This window comes from Myotis lucifugus, unplaced genomic scaffold, assembly GCF_000147115.1.
Source record: "Myotis lucifugus unplaced genomic scaffold, Myoluc2.0 scaffold_160, whole genome shotgun sequence".
In the NCBI taxonomy this organism is placed as follows: domain Eukaryota; kingdom Metazoa; phylum Chordata; class Mammalia; order Chiroptera; family Vespertilionidae; genus Myotis; species Myotis lucifugus.
Window position 1 is genome coordinate 687149 of NW_005871208.1, and position 21255 is coordinate 708403.

Consider the following 21255-nt stretch of genomic DNA (forward strand, 5'->3'; position numbering starts at 1 on the left):
AGCCTCGTCGGGGCCGCGCCGAGACCCCTGCCCTCCGTCCGGGGTCCGCGGTGCCGCCGCCCCGCACCCGCCAGCGCCCCGCCCGCCGTCAGGCCCGCAGGTGAGAAGAGGTCGGCGGGCGGGGCCGGGGAGGGGGGACGGCTGGAGCCACCGAGTGCCCTTCCTTGGGGCAGAGCCCTCGGTGAGGTCGCCGCTGGGTCAGCCCAGCTCGTGGGGGCACAGCTGTCCCTCGCCCTCCCGCGGCGGCCCACCCCGCACCTGAGACGGGGAGGGGCGGACTGAACCCGGGCGGGGACTCGACTCAGACGCGGCTCCCTGGCCGGTCCTCGGCGTCTCTGCTCTCCTGTTGTCACCCACGTGGAAAGGGCAGGAGTGCTTCACCCACGGAGAACGGGTCCCCTGTCCCTGCTGGCAGCTGGCGGACCTGGGAGACAGGGTCCACGTCAAACGCCTTGAGCCAGCCCAGCCCTGAGGCTCCTGCCTTAGGATCTGAGGCTGTGACTCCAGCCCCCGCGCCTCGCCTCGCCTCCAACCCTGCGTGGTCAGGTGGCCTTCCTGCAGCGCGCAGGCCAGAGCGATCGATCGCAGGCTCCCTGCAGGAGCACCCCCAGGTTTCCACTCCGCCCTGGAGGCCAGTGCTGTTGAAGCCGCCCCCCTTTTCTTCTCTGAGGTCAGGGCCAAGGTGGACAGTAGCTGTCACCCCTGTGTTTATGGGCAGCTGCTGGCTGCATCAGGTCTGTCCTCTCTAATCCCTCCCTGCCCCATTTGTCCTAGGACAGTGATGGCGAACCTTTTGAGCTCGGCGTGTCAGCATTTTGAAAAACCCTAACTTAACTCTGGTGCCGTGTCACATACAGAAATTTTTTGATATTTGCAACCATAGTAAAACAAAGATTTATATTTTTGATATTTATTTTATATATTTAAATGCCATTTAACAAAGAAAAATCAACCAAAAAAATGAGTTCTTGTGTCACCTCTGACACGCGTGTCATAGGTTCACCATCACTGTCCTAGGACCTGCCCTTCCATCTCATGGGGGGGGGGTGTTAAAGGGAGCTGCCATCTATTGAGTGCTTACTGTGCAGACGTGTATTTCTCATGTAATCCTCGCCACAGTCCTCGGCGTCTCTGCTCTCCTGTTGCAGAGGGGTATTATACCCGTCCTGCAGCCTGCAGCGGCTTGTCCCAAGCTCCAGGGATGGAGACATGGATGGCTGGGCTTTGCTAACATGTGCTAAGTGCCCACTATGCACCACTTAGTCCTCTGCTAACGAATGTCACTACATGATGCCTATGAAATGGGCACTGTTATTCTCATTTTACGCAGGGAAGCCTAGACCTCAGAAAGTTTAAGTAACTTGTTCCAAATCTCATAGCGCCACGTGGCAGAGACAGGATTTGAATTCGAGTTTACATGAGCCAGAGGCAGATCCTGGGCGCTCCTCTGCACAGGCGTGGTGCTGTAGCGCACTGCTGTTCAGGGTTCGTGAAGTGATGCAGAGAAAGTGCTTTGTGTCTGGCAAGGCGCAGCCTGGTGGGAGCAGCTCAGTCCGGCCTCTCCTGTTTGGGTCGGACCTGCGGGTGGGCGGGGTGAGGCGCCTCCTTGCTGTGCTGAGCCAGTGCGGCTGACCAGGGCAGGTTCTATCAATCCCTCAGGTGTGATGGGGAGCAGAGCACCCCCTACTCTGGTTCTCCCACCTGTGACTAAGCCTACAGCTAACATGATTTCTATCTCCACATCTAAACAAAGCCACACTGGGTACCTGTTGATGACAGCAGTGGACAATCTGTTAATGTTGGTGAGACCCACTCACTCTTTTTCTTCCTTGGTGGGGCTCACCCAACACCAAACAGTTGGAGGAGTAAAGTGACCAAGGAAGGATTTATGATCAGGAATGTATGTGGCTCAAGACACACGTGGTGATTATGGGCAACAAATTTAACACCCCCGAGCCTCAGTTTCCCCATTGGGTTGTTGTGTGGGTTAAATGAGGTCAACCGTTAAAGTTCAGTCCATAGCACGTAAGTCATACTCGGAGAAGGTTAACTCTTATTACTAAGGACTTCACAGTGGTAAGTTAATGTTTGATATTAGTTTAGCATTTGTGATTTCTGGCCAATAACAGTGATGCTACTGTCAGCAGGAGATCTTTCGTGAAGTTCTGCTTAGAAACGAAAGGATACCGTCAGTCCCCAGGAGTCCATTTGTGCTAGCGTCAGGTTGCAGGATGAATCACACGGGGTCAGCTCTGAGTTTGGACTGGTCAGCACCCTCCTGTACTTAACCTTACACTGGGCACAGCTAGAAATCGGACGGTCACAATTTTACTCCCCCACATTCCCGGATGAGACCAGAGGTGCGTCTCCCTGTACCGTTCCTGGGCCTGGGAGGCTTGAGGTGGATTGGATGTCAGGAGCAAAGCCCTGGACCCGCCCTCCCTCCACAGTGTTTCCAAGACCTTGACTTTCATATTTAGCCTGTGTTTCTTTCTTCTCCCGTAAAGGGAGTGGGAGGGGGGAGGTCCCTGGATGGGAGTGAGAGTCCTGTCCTCTGCACCCCACTCCCACGCACCAGCAGGTCCTATGAAATGAAAGCATGGAGACGTCTTCTGTGGTGTAGGGCTTTATGGTACCCACTGATTCGAATTCCCTGGGGGACTTTTTTAAAATGCATGTTTCTTGCCTTGATGGGGTGGCTCAGGTGGTTGGAGCATCATCCCGTACACCAAAAAGGTTGTGAGTTTGATTTCCGGTCAGGGCACATATCTAGGTTGCATACGTGGTTGGGGCGCATATGGTAGGTAGCCGATCAATGTTTCTCTCTCCCCCACTCTCTCTTTAATAAATAAAAATATATCCTGGGGTGAGGATTAAAAAAATAAAACCATGTTTCTTGCTGATCCTAGATTCTGACCAAATCAGAATCTGGAGTGGGGGTGAGACCAAAGAATGTACGTTTCTAACCAAGCCCTTCAGGTGATTCTGACGCCGAATAAAGTAGGTGAGAGGGTGCCCTGGGGCATGGTCAGAAAAGTGGAGTATGGGTAAAGGATCCTAGGAGGATGCCAGCATTATCCTCATTGTTTTCCACTTTTTCCTTCCTGCCCCATACCCTTTCCTTAGCTGCTTTCTGGACAAGCCAAGGCTACTGCCAAGGATGGCTTCCGGCCTCTACCCCAGTGGACAAATTCAGCTTGTCTGGGGCTCCCCCTCAGCCTCCAGCCCCACTGCGGAGTGCCTGCTGGAGTCCTCACTGCCTGCCAGGAGGGGCAAGAGGCAGGAGGTCAGGCAGAGGCTGGGGACACAGCAGCGGCAGCCCAGGGCTCCATTTCCTCCCCCAGCTCTGGGCCTCTGGGGCAGAGGAAGCCCAGGCAGGAAGGCAGAGCTGCCACCAGCAGAGAGGCATACAAAGCTCCCCCCACCCCCAGCCATCCTGCCCCAGAGCCTTAGCATCTTGTGTCTTCATCTGGCACCACTCTTAGGCCATGGCCTTCTGAGCCTCTGTGGCCATAGTCAGCCTCACCCTGTCGGAAGACACTCCCGCCCCTCGCGTTAGTGGCCCCTATCTGGGGATCCAGTCCACAGGCAAACCCCTGCTTATTTGCCACCTTTCAGAAAGTCCTTCTTACTGTCTGACCTCAGTCCTTCTTGCTGCAGCTCTGGCCCTTATCTTCTTGTTCTAAGCCTTTAAGAAATGAAGAAGGGGGTAGTTTGAAGCACTAGTTGGTTTGGGACCAGGTTTGGGGACTGTCATAGACCAGAATCACTCCCCTTAACCCTCTCCATCTAACTTCTGGAAAAGGTCAACCTTAGCCAGCCATGGAAGGTCAAACATTCAGTGTCTAAGTGTGTTTCACTTCCCTCCTCACATCATTGGCCCTGCCCCACCCCTTCCAGGACAGCAGGGAGAGAGGAGGGAGCCCGGGGATGGCGCACAGAGGGCCTCTGACACTCTGGCTACAGGAGGCTCCTTTCACCTAGTGAGCCAGCACTGTGGGAGCTTGGTGTGGTGGCTACAGCCCCGAGGGCTCAGACACGGGCTGCCTCCTGGATTGGGAGACAGAGGAAAGAGCACTGGACTGGGAGTCTGGACACGGGTTGTGCTCCTGGTCCGGCCACTGAATCCTGTCTGGACTTGGACAAGTCTCTTCCCCTGTCTGAGCCGTAATCCTGTCATCTCTAACATCAGAGCTGGGCTTTGTGAGTCACTAGGTGTCCCCTCGGATTCGGCTTCGGTCACAGGGCTGTTCCAGCCGCCGGTGGCTTCCCCAGACCCCGTGCCGCTCCGGCCTGCCCTGGGAATGTGTCCTGACCTCCATGCTGTGCGTGACTCCTGCCTGTTCTATCCAGACCCCAATCTAAACAATCTTGATTCCTGTTCCCAGCTTGGCGGGACCCTGAATGGCAGGAAGTGAAGACAGGAGCCTGTTTATGTTTGAGGCAGCCAGGGCTGGGGAGGGGGGGGCACTGGGAAATGGGTGGGCAGGGGGGAGGCTGGAAGGGGATGGGCAAGAGGCAGAGGGTAGAAGGGGGTGCTGCTGAAGAGAGGGTCCTTCACCCCAGCCCCGAGCCCTCTGTGCCCTCCAGTTGTAGCTCAGCAGCAGGGTTATGGGGCTGGGAGTCTCCCCAAGCTCTCAGTCACTTAAACATGGCTCCCCACCCTTTACCCCTAACAGGATGGTTTCCATGGGGAAGTGAACCAGGACTTCCCCTGCAGGCCCCACCCCAAAGCCAGGCGCAGTGGAGTCGGGAGGAGGCCTGCCTGCCCACCCCCCCGAAACACTCCCAGTGATTTCCTCTGGGTGGGAGGGACCCACGGTCAGTGGCTGAAAACTCTGAGGGGATCACATTTCACAGGTCTTACTGCACCCCCTCTCCTGTGCCTCTCTCCAGGACCATGAGCTGGGACCCCCCCAGGAGATGCCTTCTGATGCTACTGATGGCTTTCAACCTGACCCAGGGTGAGTCCTGTAGGGAACAGGGGCTTGAATGGAGAAAGGGGCTCAGCTCTTGCTGGGCTGTTTGAGGAGGTAGGGAGAAGGGACTTTGGAGCTTGGCTGGAGGGCAGGAGACAGGCTACCCCAGCCCTCTTCTGCTCTAGCTGGAGGGTGCAGAGTGTGTGGGGGGGTGCAGAGAGTGGGGATGTTGGCAGGGAGGGCCTGGAAGAGTCCTCAGGATTGGGGCTGGGGGCCAGGGCTGGGCCTGGAACTGGGGAGGAGGCGTTGGGGTCAGGGCCTGCTTCTCATCGTCTCAGCTGCCCCCTGGAGGGAAGGATAATCTGAGGGTGGAACTCGGGGACCAAGGCCTCAAGGGGTTTGTCTGGAAGGTCAGAGGGGAGAGAGCAGTGGGTGTTGGGCTCAGCCTGGGGAACTGGGCTCAGGGTGACTGAGCTTCTGCTGTGTCTCCCAGGTGACCCTGTGAAGCCCTCTCGGGGTTCGCTGTTGACCTGCACGTGTAAGGGCCCACGATGCAGGGCGCCTACCTGCCAGGGGACCTGGTGCACTGTAGTGCTGGTGCGGGAGGAGGGCAGGCACCCCCAGGAACATCGGGGCTGTGGGAACTTGCACCCAGAGCTCTGCTGGGCACGCCCCACTGATGTCGTCAACCACTACTGCTGCTACAGCTCCCTCTGCAACCACAACGTGTCCCTGGAGCTGGAGGGTATGTCTGCTGCCTCAGCACCACCTACCCCACCTCTCAGACCCTGCCCTCTCACCCTGCTTTCCTCTCGTGCCTGCCCGGAGGGTGGGGAGGCAGGACCCAGGGACCTAATGGCAGTGGCAAGGCGCGGGAGGGTCTCAGTGTCCTCTCTCTGGCAGCCTACCCAACCCCGGAGCAGCCGCAAGGAGACAGCCAGCTGCCTCTGATCCTGGGCCCTGTGCTGGCCTTGCTGGCCCTGGTGATCCTAGGTGCCCTGGGCCTGTGGCATGTCCGGCGGAGGCAGGAGAAACATCAGGGCCTGCACAGCGAGCTGGGCGAATCCAGACTCATCCTGAAGGCATCCGAGCAGGGGGACAGCATGTTGGGGGTATGAGCATGGGGAACATGGGACGCGGGGGGAGCGGGGAGGAATAGGCAGAAGCCACAGAATCAGAGGGATGCAGTGACAGGTAGCCGAGAAGAGCACAATCACAGACACTCAGATGCCCGTGGGTGGGGAGCTGGGTGAGGGAGGAGCATGCAGCCACAGTAGCAGGGGCCAGGTGGGGAGAGAGAAGGGGGCTGGGTGAGGGACAGCTCTCAGTGGTCTCTTTGTGCCTTCAGGACTTCCTGGACAGTGACTGCACAACGGGCAGTGGCTCGGGGCTCCCCTTCCTGGTGCAGAGGACGGTGGCACGGCAGGTTGCCCTGGTGGAGTGTGTGGGTGAGCAGTGGGTGAGCCTGGGGGATGGGGACCAAGGGCTCCCATGAACTTGGAAGGGTAAGAGAGCTCTGGGCCTCTGGAGTCACAGACGGGGCCAGGCCTGGCTCAGATGGAATTCTCCTGGGCACGGAGTGGGTGGAGACCGGTCAGGGCTAGGTCCTTCTGCAGAAGCCAGTAGGGAACAAGAGGCAGGTGGGGGTGGCCTGCGAGTGGGGTGGGGGTCGGCATTAGGTTAAGCAGAAGTGTCAGGGGTTCTGCAGATGGGTCAGTGCAGCTGGGGACCACTGTGCCCAGGGGCTTGTGTGACCTTCTCTCCCCTCCACCCCCCTGCCATTGGATCAGGAAAGGGCCGCTATGGCGAGGTGTGGCGAGGCCTGTGGCATGGTGAGAGTGTGGCGGTCAAGATATTCTCCTCGAGGGATGAACAGTCCTGGTTCCGGGAGACTGAGATCTACAACACAGTGTTGCTCAGACACGACAACATCCTAGGCAAGCCGGGTGGGGGTGGGGGTGAGGGTTGGGGTCGGGGTAGAGGTGGGGGTGGGGGTGGGGGAACTATGCCAGGCCCCGGCTTTCATCCCCTGCACTCAAGGCTGGAGTCCCCATCCTCTGGTCACTGACCCCACCCTGAAGGACTCCCAGCCCGGCCTCAGCCCCAACCAACCTCTGACTCCGGCTTCGTCTCTGCCCTAAGCCAGGGCAGCCTGCACCCCAGCCCCAGTCTGCCCTGACTCAGTCCATCCTGTGCCTCCAGCCCTGCCCCCGCCCAGTCCAGACTCCCTCATCGCTAAACCCTTGGCTGAGCCACCTGACCCTCTGCCCATAGGCTTTATAGCCTCGGACATGACTTCCCGCAACTCGAGCACGCAGCTGTGGCTCATCACCCACTACCACGAGCATGGCTCGCTCTACGACTTTCTGCAGAGGCAGACGCTGGAGCCGCGCCTGGCCCTGAGGCTGGCCGTGTCCGCGGCCTGCGCCCTGGCGCACCTGCACGTGGAGATCTTCGGCACTCAGGGCAAACCGGCCATCGCCCACCGCGACCTCAAGAGCCGCAACGTGCTAGTCAAGAGCAACCTGCAGTGCTGCATCGCAGACCTGGGTGAGCTGCGGGGAGGGGGGCGGGGGGATAAGATGAGCCATTCCAAGGAGCGGGCGGCCCCTTCGCAGACCGTACCTTCCGCTCTCGCCGGGTGCAGTGGGTGCACCGGTAACTAAGGAGTCCGTGTACTGGGCCTGGTGACTCCGTGATTCTAATCGCCGCTTACACCCTCAAGAGGACGATGGAGGGGGGAGTGGCGAACGGAAGAGCCCCACAGGTTGCCTAACATTTTTTTGAAGCTTAAACTCCTTCCACCACCCGACCCCACCCCGGGCTCCAGGAGTTGGGAGAAAGGAGCAGGGAGCCAGGAACCGGGTTATCCTCCGGGCTTCACTGACCACATCGCTCCTACTCATGGGCCTTGGGGTCCTGCTCTGTGCAATGGGCGTAATAATGCCTGCCTTGCCCACTCACATGTCGCTGGGTTCTTGGGCACCCGGAGGGCGCTACACAAGTAAACGAAAGGGAGCCGGTTGTTCTCCCAGCCCCCCTCAGAGCAGGTCTCCGTTTGCCTGCAACCCCACCCTGCCCCCTGGACCGCAGCTTCTGGGGCCACCCTGTCTGTGGGCTGGGGTGAGCAGCAGAAGTGACAGCCCTGGTACCCACAGGCCTGGCTGTGATGCACTCTCAGGGTAGCGATTATCTGGACATCGGCAACAACCCGCGAGTGGGCACCAAGCGGTACATGGCCCCCGAGGTGCTGGATGAGCAGATCCGCACTGACTGCTTCGAGTCCTACAAGTGGACGGACATCTGGGCCTTCGGCCTGGTGCTGTGGGAGATCACCCGCCGGACCATCGTCAATGGTGAGGGCCCGCCCTGCACAGGGTGAGGCGGGGGGAGGGGGCAAGTGGAGAGACAGGCAGGAGATGGGGGCTTCCTGGCGTGGCCGGTGCCTGTGGCCCGAGGGGCTTGTGGCCACACTGCCTGTATCCCGTTCATTGCTACTCACCAGCTGGTTCAGCTGAGCCACCTTTTAAGGTTCATCTGAGTCTGCGAGTCTGTGATTCTGGCTGTGAAATCTTGGGTAAGTGATAATAACAGGAATATTAATAGCAGCTAACATTTATTGAGCTTAAAGATGTGCCAGATGCCATGTGATACACATGTATTGTCTTATTTGATCGTCCCTGTTGGCAGGAAGCTGGTATCGCTTCAGTAGTTAAGAGCGTGGGTTGGGAATCAGACTGCCTAGGTTCAATTCCTGATTTTGCCACTGACCATCGTCATGTCACCTAACCTCTCTGTGCTCAGTTTCCTCATTTGTAAAGTGAGAATGAAAATAGTTTCCAATTGTTGAGATAATTCAAATGAAGTATTTAGGACAGATCTGGGGCTCAGTAAATATTAGTAGCAATTATTGTTGTCATAATGAATCCCTGACACAGTATCATCCCCATTTTACAGATGAGGGGACTGAGGCACAGAACTACAGCTGGTTAGATGCAGCACCAGGGTCTGAAACCAGGCACTCTGACTGTAGGGCCAGTGTTGTTTATCACTGTGCTCCTTAAACCTCTCTGGTCCTTGGTTTCCTTGACCACAAAACATGCGAGATACAATAGTGCCTGCACTGCCTGCTTATTGCTTCCTCTTGTTACTGTAAGTGCCACAGGGGACTCAGATTTAGAGTGACTTGGAGCAGGCAGAGGGACCTCATCCCTGCTGGCCCCATGCCATGGGCAGCCCTGTGGCCAGTGCCTTCCCAGTCCTGGGGTGCATGGATGATGGGTGGTGTCTGGACTGGGTGGAGAGGCTGGTCAGTCAGTGTGGAGGCTGCCCATGGGGAGGGGCTGCCAGGAGTCCTGACAGTTTGGAGACAACCCTCAGGATATGACTGGAGCTCTGTTCCTTGGGGAGAGGGACATTCTCATTTCCTGAGCACCTGTGAGGGGCCAGCTCCATGCCGGCTTCGTTTGCTCTCAGCAGTCACTGCTGGGTGGAAGCTGAGGTCTAACCAGTCCCTCTGGGAGAACCAAGGGGCTCAGGTTCCTGCCCCTTCAGCCATGAGCTTTTGGAGTCAGCTCTAGGGGCTGGGGTCAGGGAAGGGGGCACCTTGACGGAGCTGAGGCCCCTTGGACCAGGCTGCCGGCGGGAAAGGAAGGCTGGACCAGCCAGGGCCGAGGGGAGGCTGACTGCAGGCTCCTGGGCGAGGGAATCAGCCCCACACAGATTCGTGGCGCATTATAAACACTGTAATCTGGTGTCAGCCCCGGCACTGATTAAAGGCCCATTAGACACGCTCAGGCCTCTGTGCAGCACTGATTAGGGCGCGCGCGGCTCGGGGGCTGGCCTGGAAGCCCGCCATGGGGAGAACAGCTGGCGCAGGCTCTCCGGGGCTGTGGCTGTGGCTGTGTGGCCCTGGTCCACGGCCGGCCTGGGAAGCAGGGTGGGGCGCGGGGCACTTTTTCCGGGCCTGGCCTCTCCTGCCTGGGCCGTCTGCAGCTCCGCAGGCATCATGTTCAGAAAGCTCCTGCTAAGGACTGTGCACTTGGTATAGGACAGTGATGGCGAACCTTTTGAGCTCGGCGTGTCAGCATTTTGAAAAACCCTAACTTAACTCTGGTGCCGTGTCACATATAGAAATTTTTTGATATTTGCAACCATAAGTAAAACAAAGACTTATGTTTTTGATATTTATTTTATATATTTAAATGCCATTTAACAAAGAAAAAATCAACCAAAAAAATGAGTTCACGTGTCACCTCTGACACGCGTGTCATAGGTTCGCCATCACTGGTCTAGGAGGTGCTGCTGGCTGAGGGGGTGCCATCCCTGAGAGGGGTGGGTGTTATTTGGACTTGGGTAAAAATTCCTTTCTTTTAAGAGAGACGTTTTCTCCCCCTTCTCCTGGTTCCACATCCTCACCCAACAATCAACCAGCTACCTTCCCTTTAGTGTAGCATGGAGGTCAGGAGCATGGCCTTTGGTTAGATTTTCTGGGCTTAAGTCCTAACTCTCACTTATTACCTATGCATTTAGGTAAGCTCCTTAACCACTCTGGCCTTAATTTCATGGCTTATAGAGGGGGGCTCCCATAACATTACGTACTTCCTAGCGTTATTGTGAGGATTTAATGCAATGCAGTTAGGACAGTAAACGTGGGAATTATGGGCATCTGTGATAGTTGGGACCTGGGAGCAGTGCCCAGGCCTGGGTAGGAAGCAGCTATGGAAAGGCTGGAACAAGATCTGGCCTAGGGATCCAATGAGAGGAGTTGAAGTCTTGGCTCTGCCATGACTAGCTGTGTAACCTTGGCCTCCACTTCTCCGAGCATTAGTTTCTTCATCACACAGGTAATAATAGTACCCACTGCATAAGATTATTGTAAAGACAGGATAATGCATATAAAGTATTTATAGCACAATGCCTGGCACATGGTAAGTGCAAAATAAATGGTAGTAGTAATTATTATTTATAAATATATTTATAACATTATAGTGTCCCTCTAAAGGGTACCGTGGTCAGACAACTGGTATCTTGGCCCCTGGACAGAGGGAGGGCAAGGCTCTCCTCTAGGTAGTATTGGGCCTTCTTGGGGTCCTGAGTGATTGCCCTGTCCCCCCTCACCCCCGGTTCCCAGGCATTGTGGAGGACTATAAGCCACCCTTCTATGACGTGGTGCCCAATGATCCCAGCTTTGAGGACATGAAGAAGGTGGTGTGTGTTGACCAGCAGACCCCCACCATCCACAACAGGCTGGCTGCAGATCCGGTGAGGCCCGGCGGGGCTGGGATGGCGTGGGGTGGTGGCTCACAGCTGGAATTTCTGGGCCCAGGAACTTGTGTCTGAGGCCTCAGCTTCCCCGGGATAGATTCTAGGGGGCAGATCCCAGGGTCCTCCCTGGCCACACCCTCCCATCTCTCTGGCCCGTGCACCCCACAGGGACTCTAGTTATTCTGGGATTTTCAGAACCTTCACCTTGCTGGGGAAATCAGAGGTTCTCTGCTACATTTCTTACTATGAAGTTTTTGCTGTTTGTTTTTATCTTTTCTCAAAATACTTCACATACTTTTGTAATACACATACTCACTTGTATATAAACATATATAGGCACGCACAGGCTTCTACTTAAATATTCACTCACAGATACATACACGTGCAAGTATGTGCCAGAATGCTGACCCTGTGAAGACAAAGAGCCTGTCTCCTTTGTAACCCTGATCTCCCCATTACCTATGACAGTGCCTGGCCCACAGCTGGTGCTCAGTGAATGTTTATTAAAAGAATGAGTAAATGTACACACATACATACATGTATGTATACATAGACACATGTACATTTTTATACAACATACATATCCACAAAAAGCCACACATGCATTCAGATGTACACACACATACAATCCCTCTTAAGAACCAGCTTGAGGGGGTTAAATCTGAGCTTCCTGGGTGGGTTCCTCCCTGGACATGTGCATTTGGGGGGCAGTGCTCACCACCCATTCTTCCAGTGTTCACTGGGCCCAGCCAGGGTTGGTGGGGCTGGGAGACACAGCCCTCAGCACTGGGGTCTGATGGGGGCGCAGGAACCCCGAGACTGACATATCTCCCCTTTCTTGGGTCTCGGTGGCAGTAGAGGGTGGGGGAAGGTGCTCCACAGACCCTACTCGCCAAGGGGGACTGAGTGCTCCTGAAGATGAGTTACATCTCCGTCCTGCCTGCCTTTCTCCATTCTCATCCCATTCTTCCTCTTCCATTTTTCATCTTACTCTTTTCGTCCCTGCCTGGATCCCTCCATCCCCCCCTTACCGCTCCTGTCTTTCCTTCCGCCTCCTTCTCACTCTCTCATCGCCCCTCTTCTCGTCCTTTGTCTCCCGATTGTGTCTCCCCATTATGGGGCCATTCTCCTCGCCTCCTCCTTTCCATCTTCCCTGACCCATGTCTCTGCTTCTCTCCCTCCCCCCAGGTCCTCTCAGGGGTGACTCAGATGATTCGGGAGTGCTGGTATCCCAACCCCTCCGCCCGCCTCACTGCTCTGCGGATCAAGAAGACACTACAGAAACTCAGCAACAGCTTCGAGAAGCCCAAAGTGATCGACTAGCCACAGGCTGACACCTGACTCCCCTCAGCCTGCAGTGTGTGTGGGGGTGGGCGGTAAATGGTGGTCTGTCTGGGTGGAGGTAGTGTGTGTGTGCTGGAGAGGGGGTGCCCCTCTAGGGGCAGCTGTGCCTGCCCAGCTCTGCCCCCAACCCATCCAGCCAAAAATACAGCTGGGCTGAAACCCGATCTCCCCACTGTCTGGCCTGCTCAGAGCAGCAGGCTCCCTGACGCCTGGCTCTGTCCCCACCTCCATGCCCTGGGCGCACTCCCTACCACCCAGGACAGAGTGCAAAGGAGGCCCCAGTGCCAGGATGGCCAAGCCAGGGAATCCCAGTCTCTTGGGCCCAGAGCCTGGTCCTGCACTTTACTCCCTGCCCTCGGTCAACCCCCCTGCCCTCCCAGAGCTGCCACGGGGCACAGGGCCCCGTCCAGCCTTCCGTAGACACCCTGCCCTGCCAGGCCCTCGCCTCTGGCCAAGCCCCAGACACCCATGAGTTTGTATCTTAGCTCCATGATGCCTTGGGCCTCTGTCTCCTGGACAAGATCCCTGCTAGCTGCCTACCAGCTGCCCGAGAGAGCTGGGGCCTATCCTGGGCCCCTCCTCTATCCCCATCCTAGCTGACCTATTGGGGCATTAAAACCAAGGAGCCCTGCTGTGGGTGTGGCAGTGTCATAGGCCGTTGGAGAAGTGGCAGGTCAGGTGGGTAAGGCCCAGGACTTTCAGAATGACTGAGAGACACGGAGGCCACGCATGGCTGGGGAAGGGCCCAGATGGGAGCCGGAGACCCAGGCTCTGGTCCCGGATGCTTGCTGAGTGACAAGAATGAGCCTTCACTGTCCCAGCACCTGGTTCTTATCTGCACATTGAAAGAGCTGGTCCTGACGTCCTCTGGGGCTTTTCAGCTCTAATTTTCTTCCCAAGGCCATCCTGTTCAAACTCCGTTCCTAGTGCCTTCTACTTATGCCCCAGCCCCTAGGGAGGCTACCCTAGGCAGGCTATTTGCCCCAAGATGGGGCTGTGAAAATAACCTTATCTGAGGCCAGGTGTGGCTAGGATGCCTCCTAGTCTAATTCTCTGGGCTCCAGCTCCTGCCAGTGGCCATCCTTGGGCTCAGACAGTCCCTGGCCTTTTGGTAGGCAAGCCAGCCTTAGCCCCCTCTGTGGCTTTGCCTTCTCTACCCAGAGCTGAGAGGGGTGAGGCTGGCTTCCTGCAGGGCCTCCAAGGCTCAGAAGAAATCTGACTCCAGCCAATAAGCCTCTAGCACCCAGGTTCCTGCTCCCCACTGCCCCTTGGGGCCTGGGCCACACCCCAGAAAGTGTGTGCCTAGAAAGAACCTGATGGTTGTCGAGAAACACAGGGAAACTTTGGTGTTTGGAAGTCAAGGGTGTGTGTCCCTGCACTGAGGAGGTTACCCTAGGCAGGTGGATGGGCTGGGGGATTGTGGGGGCGGGGGTGGGGCTCATGCTAGGGACAGGACAGCCCCAAATTTGGGAAGACCTGAGCTTACAGCCCCCAGCCCTTGGGGCAGGGGGAGAGGAACCCTCCGTTCCTACAGGAGGGGAAGAAAACAGCCTCCTGCTGTAAATGACCCAGCGCAACCTCCCAGGCCAGCCCCTTCCACCATCACCCAGGGCACTTTCCCAGGCCTGCTCCCAGCATTGTGCAAGGTCCTGGGGGAGAACCAGGAAGTGAAACTGGGTGAAAACAGAAAGCTAGATGGACCTGATGGGTTCCCAGATCATCACGGGGCAGCTTGCTTCGTGTCTCCTCATCGCTGGAACCCACCCAGCCCGGGAATCAGTCCTGCCCTGAAAGATTCTCTCTCGTGAATTTAGGGACCAAAAGGCGCCTTCGGAGACTCCACAGCCAGAAACTGAAGGCAGCAGCTCCTCACAGCCTAGAAAATCCCTGAGAGGAGAAGGTCTGAGGCAGGAGGTGGAGTGACAGGGGGAGGGTTGAGAAAAAGGGGCCAGGCTGGGAAGTGAGCACTGGTGAGCTGTGTGCATAATGCTTCTGCCTGAGAGCGGGAAGGTGGGCCAGGTCAAAATTAGTCTCCTACCTGGAGATATTGTTTGTGAGAGCACTTAGCTGGTGCTTAGCACATAGTAGGTCCTCAATAAAACCGTGGTTGAATCCTGAGCTCCAGCGGAGTCTTCCTAGGCCAGTGCTTTTGCAGTGGCCAGCCTCAGAGGGAACCTGAGGGGATGGGGAGGGAGAAGGCCCCAGGGTATCATGCCGGGACTTAGCCCTTAATTGACAGCTCATCATTCGCTCAGGCACCCCACGCGCACCCCACGCGCCCCCTCCCCCACCCAACCCGTCCAGGGCCCCAGATTTCTGTTCAGACCCTGGGCTCGGTTCAGGCTGCTGGCGGCGCCGGCCACACCGCCCTCTGCTGGCCTCAGGGCTGCCCAGCGGCCGCCGCCCTCCCGCCCCAGCACGGATCCGGATCGGAGGGCTTTTCCCCGGGGATCTCCTCGCCCCGCCCCGGCGCCGGCGGGGGTGAGCTCCCGGTGCTACTGTTTTGCAGGTACTGTCCCCCGCAAACCACACCTCGAAGGAACTTTCCGCGTCCTCACTCAGAGGCGGCTGGACCTGCCTGCCTGAATTCTCTGTTTTCAATTCCCTCTTCAAATGGGTCTCCACCTTGCCTGGAATGTACAGAAAGGGCACCCCAATTCCTTTTACCACAGAGGTCTCCCCTACTCCTGCAGCCCCCCCCCCCCAGTGGGCCTCGTGCCTGGAGCATGTGTATGTGGAGTCCAAACAACATACAGTGCGTACCCTCCTTCCCAGGGCACCTCCCAGACCGGCTCTGGGGAAGTGAGGGTATTCCTGGCATCCGACAAGGGCAGCCTTCCCCCCCCCCCGCCCCCCCCGCCCCCTCTCCCCCCCCCATCCTTACCTCCCCACCTGATGTCCACACTGGTTGCAGAGTGGGAAGAAAGGCAGGAGGAAAACTGCAGAGAGGAGTTACCAGAAGTCTGGCTGGGATCTGGGAAAGGAGATTGGCTCATCGCCCTCCAGGGTTAGAAGAGTTCTTGGGGGGTCACCTGTGCGAGCCCCGTCTCTGAGTGGAGCCTCAGGGAACCTGTCTGCCTTTAAAAGAAAGAAAACCGTTCATTTCTTTGCAGTTTTGCCCTGTTTTCCTGGGAGTCCCAGGTTCCAATGTTCTCACCTCTACAAAGAGGGAGGGGATCACCTGTGGGGACCCTCCCTAAGGGATGATGAGTGTCTGTAACATGCCCAAGTGGGGGTGACGGTGGTCCCTGGAGCATGAGCTTTGACGTTGGGGACCACCCCGGCCCCCTCGCAGTACCCAGGCCCTCAAGGTCACTTTCTCCCTCAGTCCTGCCTCACATCAGCCTTCAAGAAGCATGTTCTGCTTCCCCCATATCCTTACTCACATCAAGATGATCAGACCCAGAGATGGCAAAGGCCTCATGCCTAAAAGCCCGAGCCCTGGGAGGGGCGTGGCGGGGTGCATGTCCCGAGTCCAGTCTCCCAGGGCGGGACTGATGCTAGCTGCGCAGTCGTCGCTCTGGGTGGGCGACTCTTGGAAGGAGCTGCTTCCATCAGGGCCACATTCAGTTTGCTAGAAATAGAGACAGAGGGTTTCTCGACTTTGCATATGATTTGCATAATGTCGTAGACACAGTCTATTTTCAGGCAGTTTCCAGGTTAAAGTGTTGTCGCTGCTGCCCTGCAGGGTGTCACGTCTGGATGAGTCTCTTCTCTGTTCTTCCTCACCCACCCACTCCTACTGACCTAGATCCCCGCTGCAGGAGCCAGTGGTAGGGTGAGGGGAGAGTGGGTTGTCCAGGGAGACACGGGGACAGGGCAAGAGGCACACTGGAATTTCCTTTATTACCGCCATCACCGAAGGCAGAATGTGGCTGCTCAGGGCAACTGGTAGGCAGAGGGCAGCGAGGAGCCAGCCACAAGGTGGCCCATCCTCTGTTCTACACAAACCTTTCCCACCTCTCCTGCTAGGAGAACAGCCAGTTCCCATACAGAGACGTCTAGATAAACCTGTTCCTATCCGCCACCCATAAGGCTTTGCTTGGCCCAGACATCCCTCGTGGGCATTTATTTTCAGCACTAACATTTGACTTTAATCTCATGGGAAATCTGACCCCTAGTCCCTCCCTCTCCTGGGAACCCCATCTGGAAGACCAGTATCCTAACCCGACGATCCATGTTTGTAAAGCACCTGGCACACAGTAGGAGGTCAACCAATGCTAGAGCCCCCTGCTCCCCTTCGTTCAGAAGTCTGTGCCCAGCCCCTGATTGTCCCAGGCCTGGATGCCCAGCACAGGCACCATCCTCGGAGGGCTTGAGGCAAACACACTAGAAGGGCCCGTGGGTGACTGCCTCTAAGTCGTCTGAGAACTTGTCGCAGCACTTGGCCTCTCAGCTAGAAAAGAGGGGCTTTGGTGGATTTTAGGGGCAAGGGCAATGCTCATGTCATAGCCTGAGCTGTTTGATGACCTGTCCTTGGCCCAAGAGGGCTAGGCCTGGAGCCCCACCCAGGGCTCCCTCCAACCCTTCAGCCTCGGGGCCTGTCTGGTGTGCCGTCTTCCTAAGGATTCACCAGGTGCCTCGGCAAAAAGCCTGGGAGCCATACTGGGTCCTGGGAAGCAGAAGGCTACTTGGTCAGGCTGGACACCAGCAATGCATTACCCAGAATTCCCGGTCCCTGGCGTCCAGTCCCCCTGGACCTGCCTCATCCCCTTAGGCAGGCGTTTCCTGTTGATAAGAAGCTCAGTCACAAACACTGATAAAGAGATGAAAAAAGGAAATTGACGGGCTTGGGGTATAATGGGCATTTTGTCTGCCTTGACTACCCTCTTCCTTCTCCCAGCTCCCCTCCCCCACTGCTTCCCAGAAGCCAGGAGAAAACATGTCCCCCACCTCCTCTTGAGCCCTACTTTGTAGCTTCCAGGAATTTAGCCTCACACAGTCCTTAGAAGTAGGGCCCAGGTGGGGGAGGGCGAGTTAGGAGCTCAGAGGCAGGAAGCCCTGGGCGCTAGGAGGCCACCAAGCCCAGGGGAAAGGGCTGGGGCAAGAGGAAGGAAGAATGGTCAGGCACAGGTTTCACCTACCACTTTCCGTCTCCCCTCCCTCTCTCTCCCCCAGAGACCTGGGTCCAAGTCGTGGTTAGGTGGTTGCAGTCTATAATTAGTGAATTTTCCATAATTTTAGTCTCAGGCTCATTACGGGAAAATCTCATTAATTTCGACTCTACTCATTTGGATCTATGATCCTTCAGGACAAGAACTGGACTGATGTTTAGAAAAATAAAGAAAATAAACAAGTTTGTGAAGCATGTCCGGCTTTCCTTCTTGGGTTTGGACTTGTAAGCTCAGCTCCAGAGTTCTCAAGCGCTCGGCCTGCAGTTACAATAACCTGCCACCGGGTGTGTGATGAGGCTTCGCCGGACACTTGTGCTGCAGGTACAGTAGTCATTGCTCACGGAGAGGTTCTTTAAAGGCTTATATCTGATACTCCTTTTTCCCTCTTCCCCCAAATTAGTCCCTCAATACAACAGTTTTGCACACAGAAAGAAGTGGGATAGATGGTTCTAAATGGCCATTGTTTAAAAGGAAACCAGTAGCCCTATACAAGTTGGAGACTTTCTCCTGAATTCGTGTTTTTTTTTTAAATATATTTTATTGATTTTTCACAGAGAGGAAGGGAGAGGGATAGAGAGTTAGAAACATCGATGAGAGAGAAACATCGATCAGCTGCCTTCTGCACACCTCCTACTGGGGATGTGCCCGCAACCAAGGTACATGCCCTTGACCAGAATCGAACCTGGGACCCTTCAGTCCGCAGGCCGTTGCTCTATCCACTGAGCCAAACCAGTTAGGGCCTGAATTCGTTTTTTATATATAAACTAGAGGCCTGGTGCCCGGATTTGTGCACTGGCGGGGTCCCTGGGCCTGGCCTTCGGACATCCCCCAAGGGGTCCCCGATTGCGAGAGGGCACAGGCCAGGCTGAGGGACCCCACTGGTGCACGATCGGGCCAGGGAAGGATCGCAGGAGGGTTTCAGGACGTGTCTGGTCTGTCTTGCCCAGTCCCCATTGGCCGGACCCCAGCTGCAAGCTAACCTACCGGTTGGAGCGTTTGCCCCCTGGTGGTCAGTGCGCATCATAGTGACTGGTCAAATGGTTGAACAAACGGTTGGACACTTAGCATATTAGGCTTTTATTATATAGGATTTTTGTTGAATTTTTACAGAGAGGAAGGGAGAGGGATAGAGAGTTAGAAACATCAATGAGAAACACCAACCAGCTGCTTCATGCACGCCCCCTACTGGGGATCGAGCCCAAAAGCAAGGTACATGCCCTTGACAGGAATAGAACCCAGGACCCTTCAGGCCACGGGCCGACGCTCTATCCACTGAGCCAAACTGTCAGGGCATGAACTCTTCACTGTTCTCAGTCCTGGTTACCACCTGACTGGGCTTTCTCCTGGCTTCAGGCCCTCATCTCTGCCATTGCGCTACTGATACCTGATGGAAGGAGCCGAGTGGTGAAGAGACAAAGGTTTCGTCCTAGTCAAGGTTCCAGGCGAGGTTTTTGGTGGGGTTTTTTTTTTTTTAGTAATTCAATAAATTTGTTCTAAATGTTATATAGAGGAATATAAATTCATGAGGAGCTAAGCCATTTTTTCCTTATTTTAGGTTACTTTTTGAATAAGTTATACACTCTCATGATTCAAAAATAAATGACTCAAAGGCAGACAATGAAACCCCTTCCTCCCAGCCTTGTCTCCCATCTGCCCAGGTTCCCTAACCCCCCAAACACCATTAGTCTTAGTTTCTTATGTTCCTGTCCCTTCAGACTGTCTTTATGTGTATATAAGTGAATTTGAATAGGGAGCCTTGTCCCTCCCACCTTTTATATACAAGTAGCCTATTCTATACACTATTCTACACCTTACATTGTTCACTTAATAATGTATCTTGAAGATCTTTCCATATCAGCAGATAGAACGTTCTTTCTTTTAAACAACAACATAGTATTCTACTTGATGTACCATAATTAAACCAGTCTCCTGTTTTGGGAAGTTTTTAATTTAGAAATAATGCTGCAGTGACTAAAATTGTATGTACATAGTTCTGCTTAGTTCAAGGGTATCTGTACGATAACTTTTAAAAAGTGGAATTCTGGGGTCAAAGGATATGTGAATTTGGCCAAGTTCATTTTGAAGAAGCGAAAGAGGGAAGCCTTGCCCTAGCAGGTAATAAGACATAAGACAAGCGATAATAATAGAAGTAGAATAATACCAGACAAATGGACAAAAACAAATGGATAAGTGGAACAGAATAAAGAACTTAGGTCTGCGTTCACCTGAAAACTGAAATGGGAAAAAGGTGGCATCAAAAATTAGTGAAGATAATGGTTAAAGGGCACAGTGGTTTGGGGGGGGAGGGGACCGAGGGAAATGTGCCAGTCGATGTGCCTCTCTCACATTGATGTTTCTCTCTCTCTCCCTCCCTGCCTCCCTCCCTTCCCTCCACTCTCTCTAAAAATCAATGGAAAAAAATATCCTCAGGTGAGGATTAACAACACCAAAAAAAAGAAAGGCAAAACTGTAAGGCTAATAAAAGAAAATATAAGAGAACATCCTGTGACCTAGGGGTGGGAAAAGACTTCAACAAGACCCTTGAAACAAACTGCAAAACAAAGAAATATATGGATATAATGATATCAAGTCACTCTTCTACTATACACCATAAATACATTTAACATTAATGAGTTAATAAAATGAATAACTAGATGGTAGACCAAAAGGAGATATTTGCAATCCCTAAAACTGTTAAGGCATTAATATCTACAATATATGAGAAACACAAATCAAGACGAGCCCCCCCCAATTTAAATAATGGCCAAAAGACATGAGTCAATTCACACAAAAAGGAAGCCCAAATGACTAACAAGTATAGAAAGGAATGCTCAAGCTCACTAGCAATCAGAGAAATGCACATTTAAATGACATAACAACTAGCATCCATCAAAATGGCAAAATTAGAAAAGTGAGCAATGCCAAGTATTGGCAAGGATGTGGGGCGATTGGGCCTCTTGTGCAGTCCTTGTACAAGTATAAACTGATACAGCCTTTTTATTTTTTAAATATATTTTTATTGATTTCCTAGAGGAAGGGGGAAGGAGAGAGAGATAGAAACATCAGTGATGAGATAGAATCATTCATCAGCTGCCTCCTGCACGCCCCACACTGGGGATCAAGCCGGCAACCCAGGCATGTGCCCTGACTGGGAATCGAACTGTGACCTCCTGGTTATAGGTTGACACTCAACCACTGAGTCACACTGGCTGGGCAAAACCAATATAACCTTTGTAGCATGCCTTAGTGCACGTGGGTAAGCCTGTGTGATTTGACCTCGTGAAGCCATATCTGAGTTCATATCTCAGAGAAATTCTCATCGAGTCCACAAGGGACAAGCGTGAGGGAGTTCAGCACAGTGCGGCTTGTGAGAGCAGGGAGCTGGGGACAGCCTTGGTGCCCTTCCCCGGAGGAACGGATAGGTAAAATGTGTGGACAATATTTCAGAATGCTATATCATCCAGAAGCAATGAACCACACAGCACATGGATATCCATACAGCAACACGGAGAGAGCTTCAAAATATAGAATTGACTGGCAAAAAGGGAATGAGGCTTATAGCACAATCCCTTTTATATAAATTTAGAATGCGTAATAGAGCTACTATATGA

General features: G+C 54.7%; 1 protein-coding gene and 1 long non-coding RNA gene across 8 annotated transcripts in view; both read left to right on the forward strand.

Moving 5' to 3' along the window:
- The window catches only part of ACVRL1 (activin A receptor like type 1), a 19999-nt gene extending 5351 nt beyond the window's left edge, over positions 1-14648 (forward strand). For 3 of the 7 annotated variants that reach the window (XM_023759659.1, XM_014461747.2, XM_023759660.1), the window contains 9 exons: positions 4897-4964; positions 5413-5664; positions 5823-6031; positions 6268-6367; positions 6710-6856; positions 7194-7469; positions 8078-8275; positions 11053-11183; positions 12375-14648. In XM_023759659.1, coding sequence (XP_023615427.1) covers positions 4897-4964; positions 5413-5664; positions 5823-6031; positions 6268-6367; positions 6710-6856; positions 7194-7469; positions 8078-8275; positions 11053-11183; positions 12375-12509 — 1516 coding nt within the window. In that variant the 3' untranslated portion in view covers positions 12510-14648. Of the gene's footprint in view, positions 1-56; positions 101-716; positions 735-2981; positions 3001-3267; positions 3287-4896; positions 4965-5412; positions 5665-5822; positions 6032-6267; positions 6368-6709; positions 6857-7193; positions 7470-8077; positions 8276-11052; positions 11184-12374 lie in introns of those variants that run through there. The other 4 variants (XM_014461748.2, XM_023759662.1, XM_023759661.1 and 1 more) reach the window with 4 other exon arrangements.
- Positions 14649-15403: 755 nt separating this feature from the next.
- On the forward strand, positions 15404-19147 carry LOC106698298. Its single transcript, XR_001349585.1, has 2 exons — positions 15404-17965; positions 18998-19147. It is a non-coding gene; the product is annotated as an uncharacterized LOC106698298 (long non-coding RNA).
- The last annotated feature ends 2108 nt before the right edge of the window (positions 19148-21255 follow it).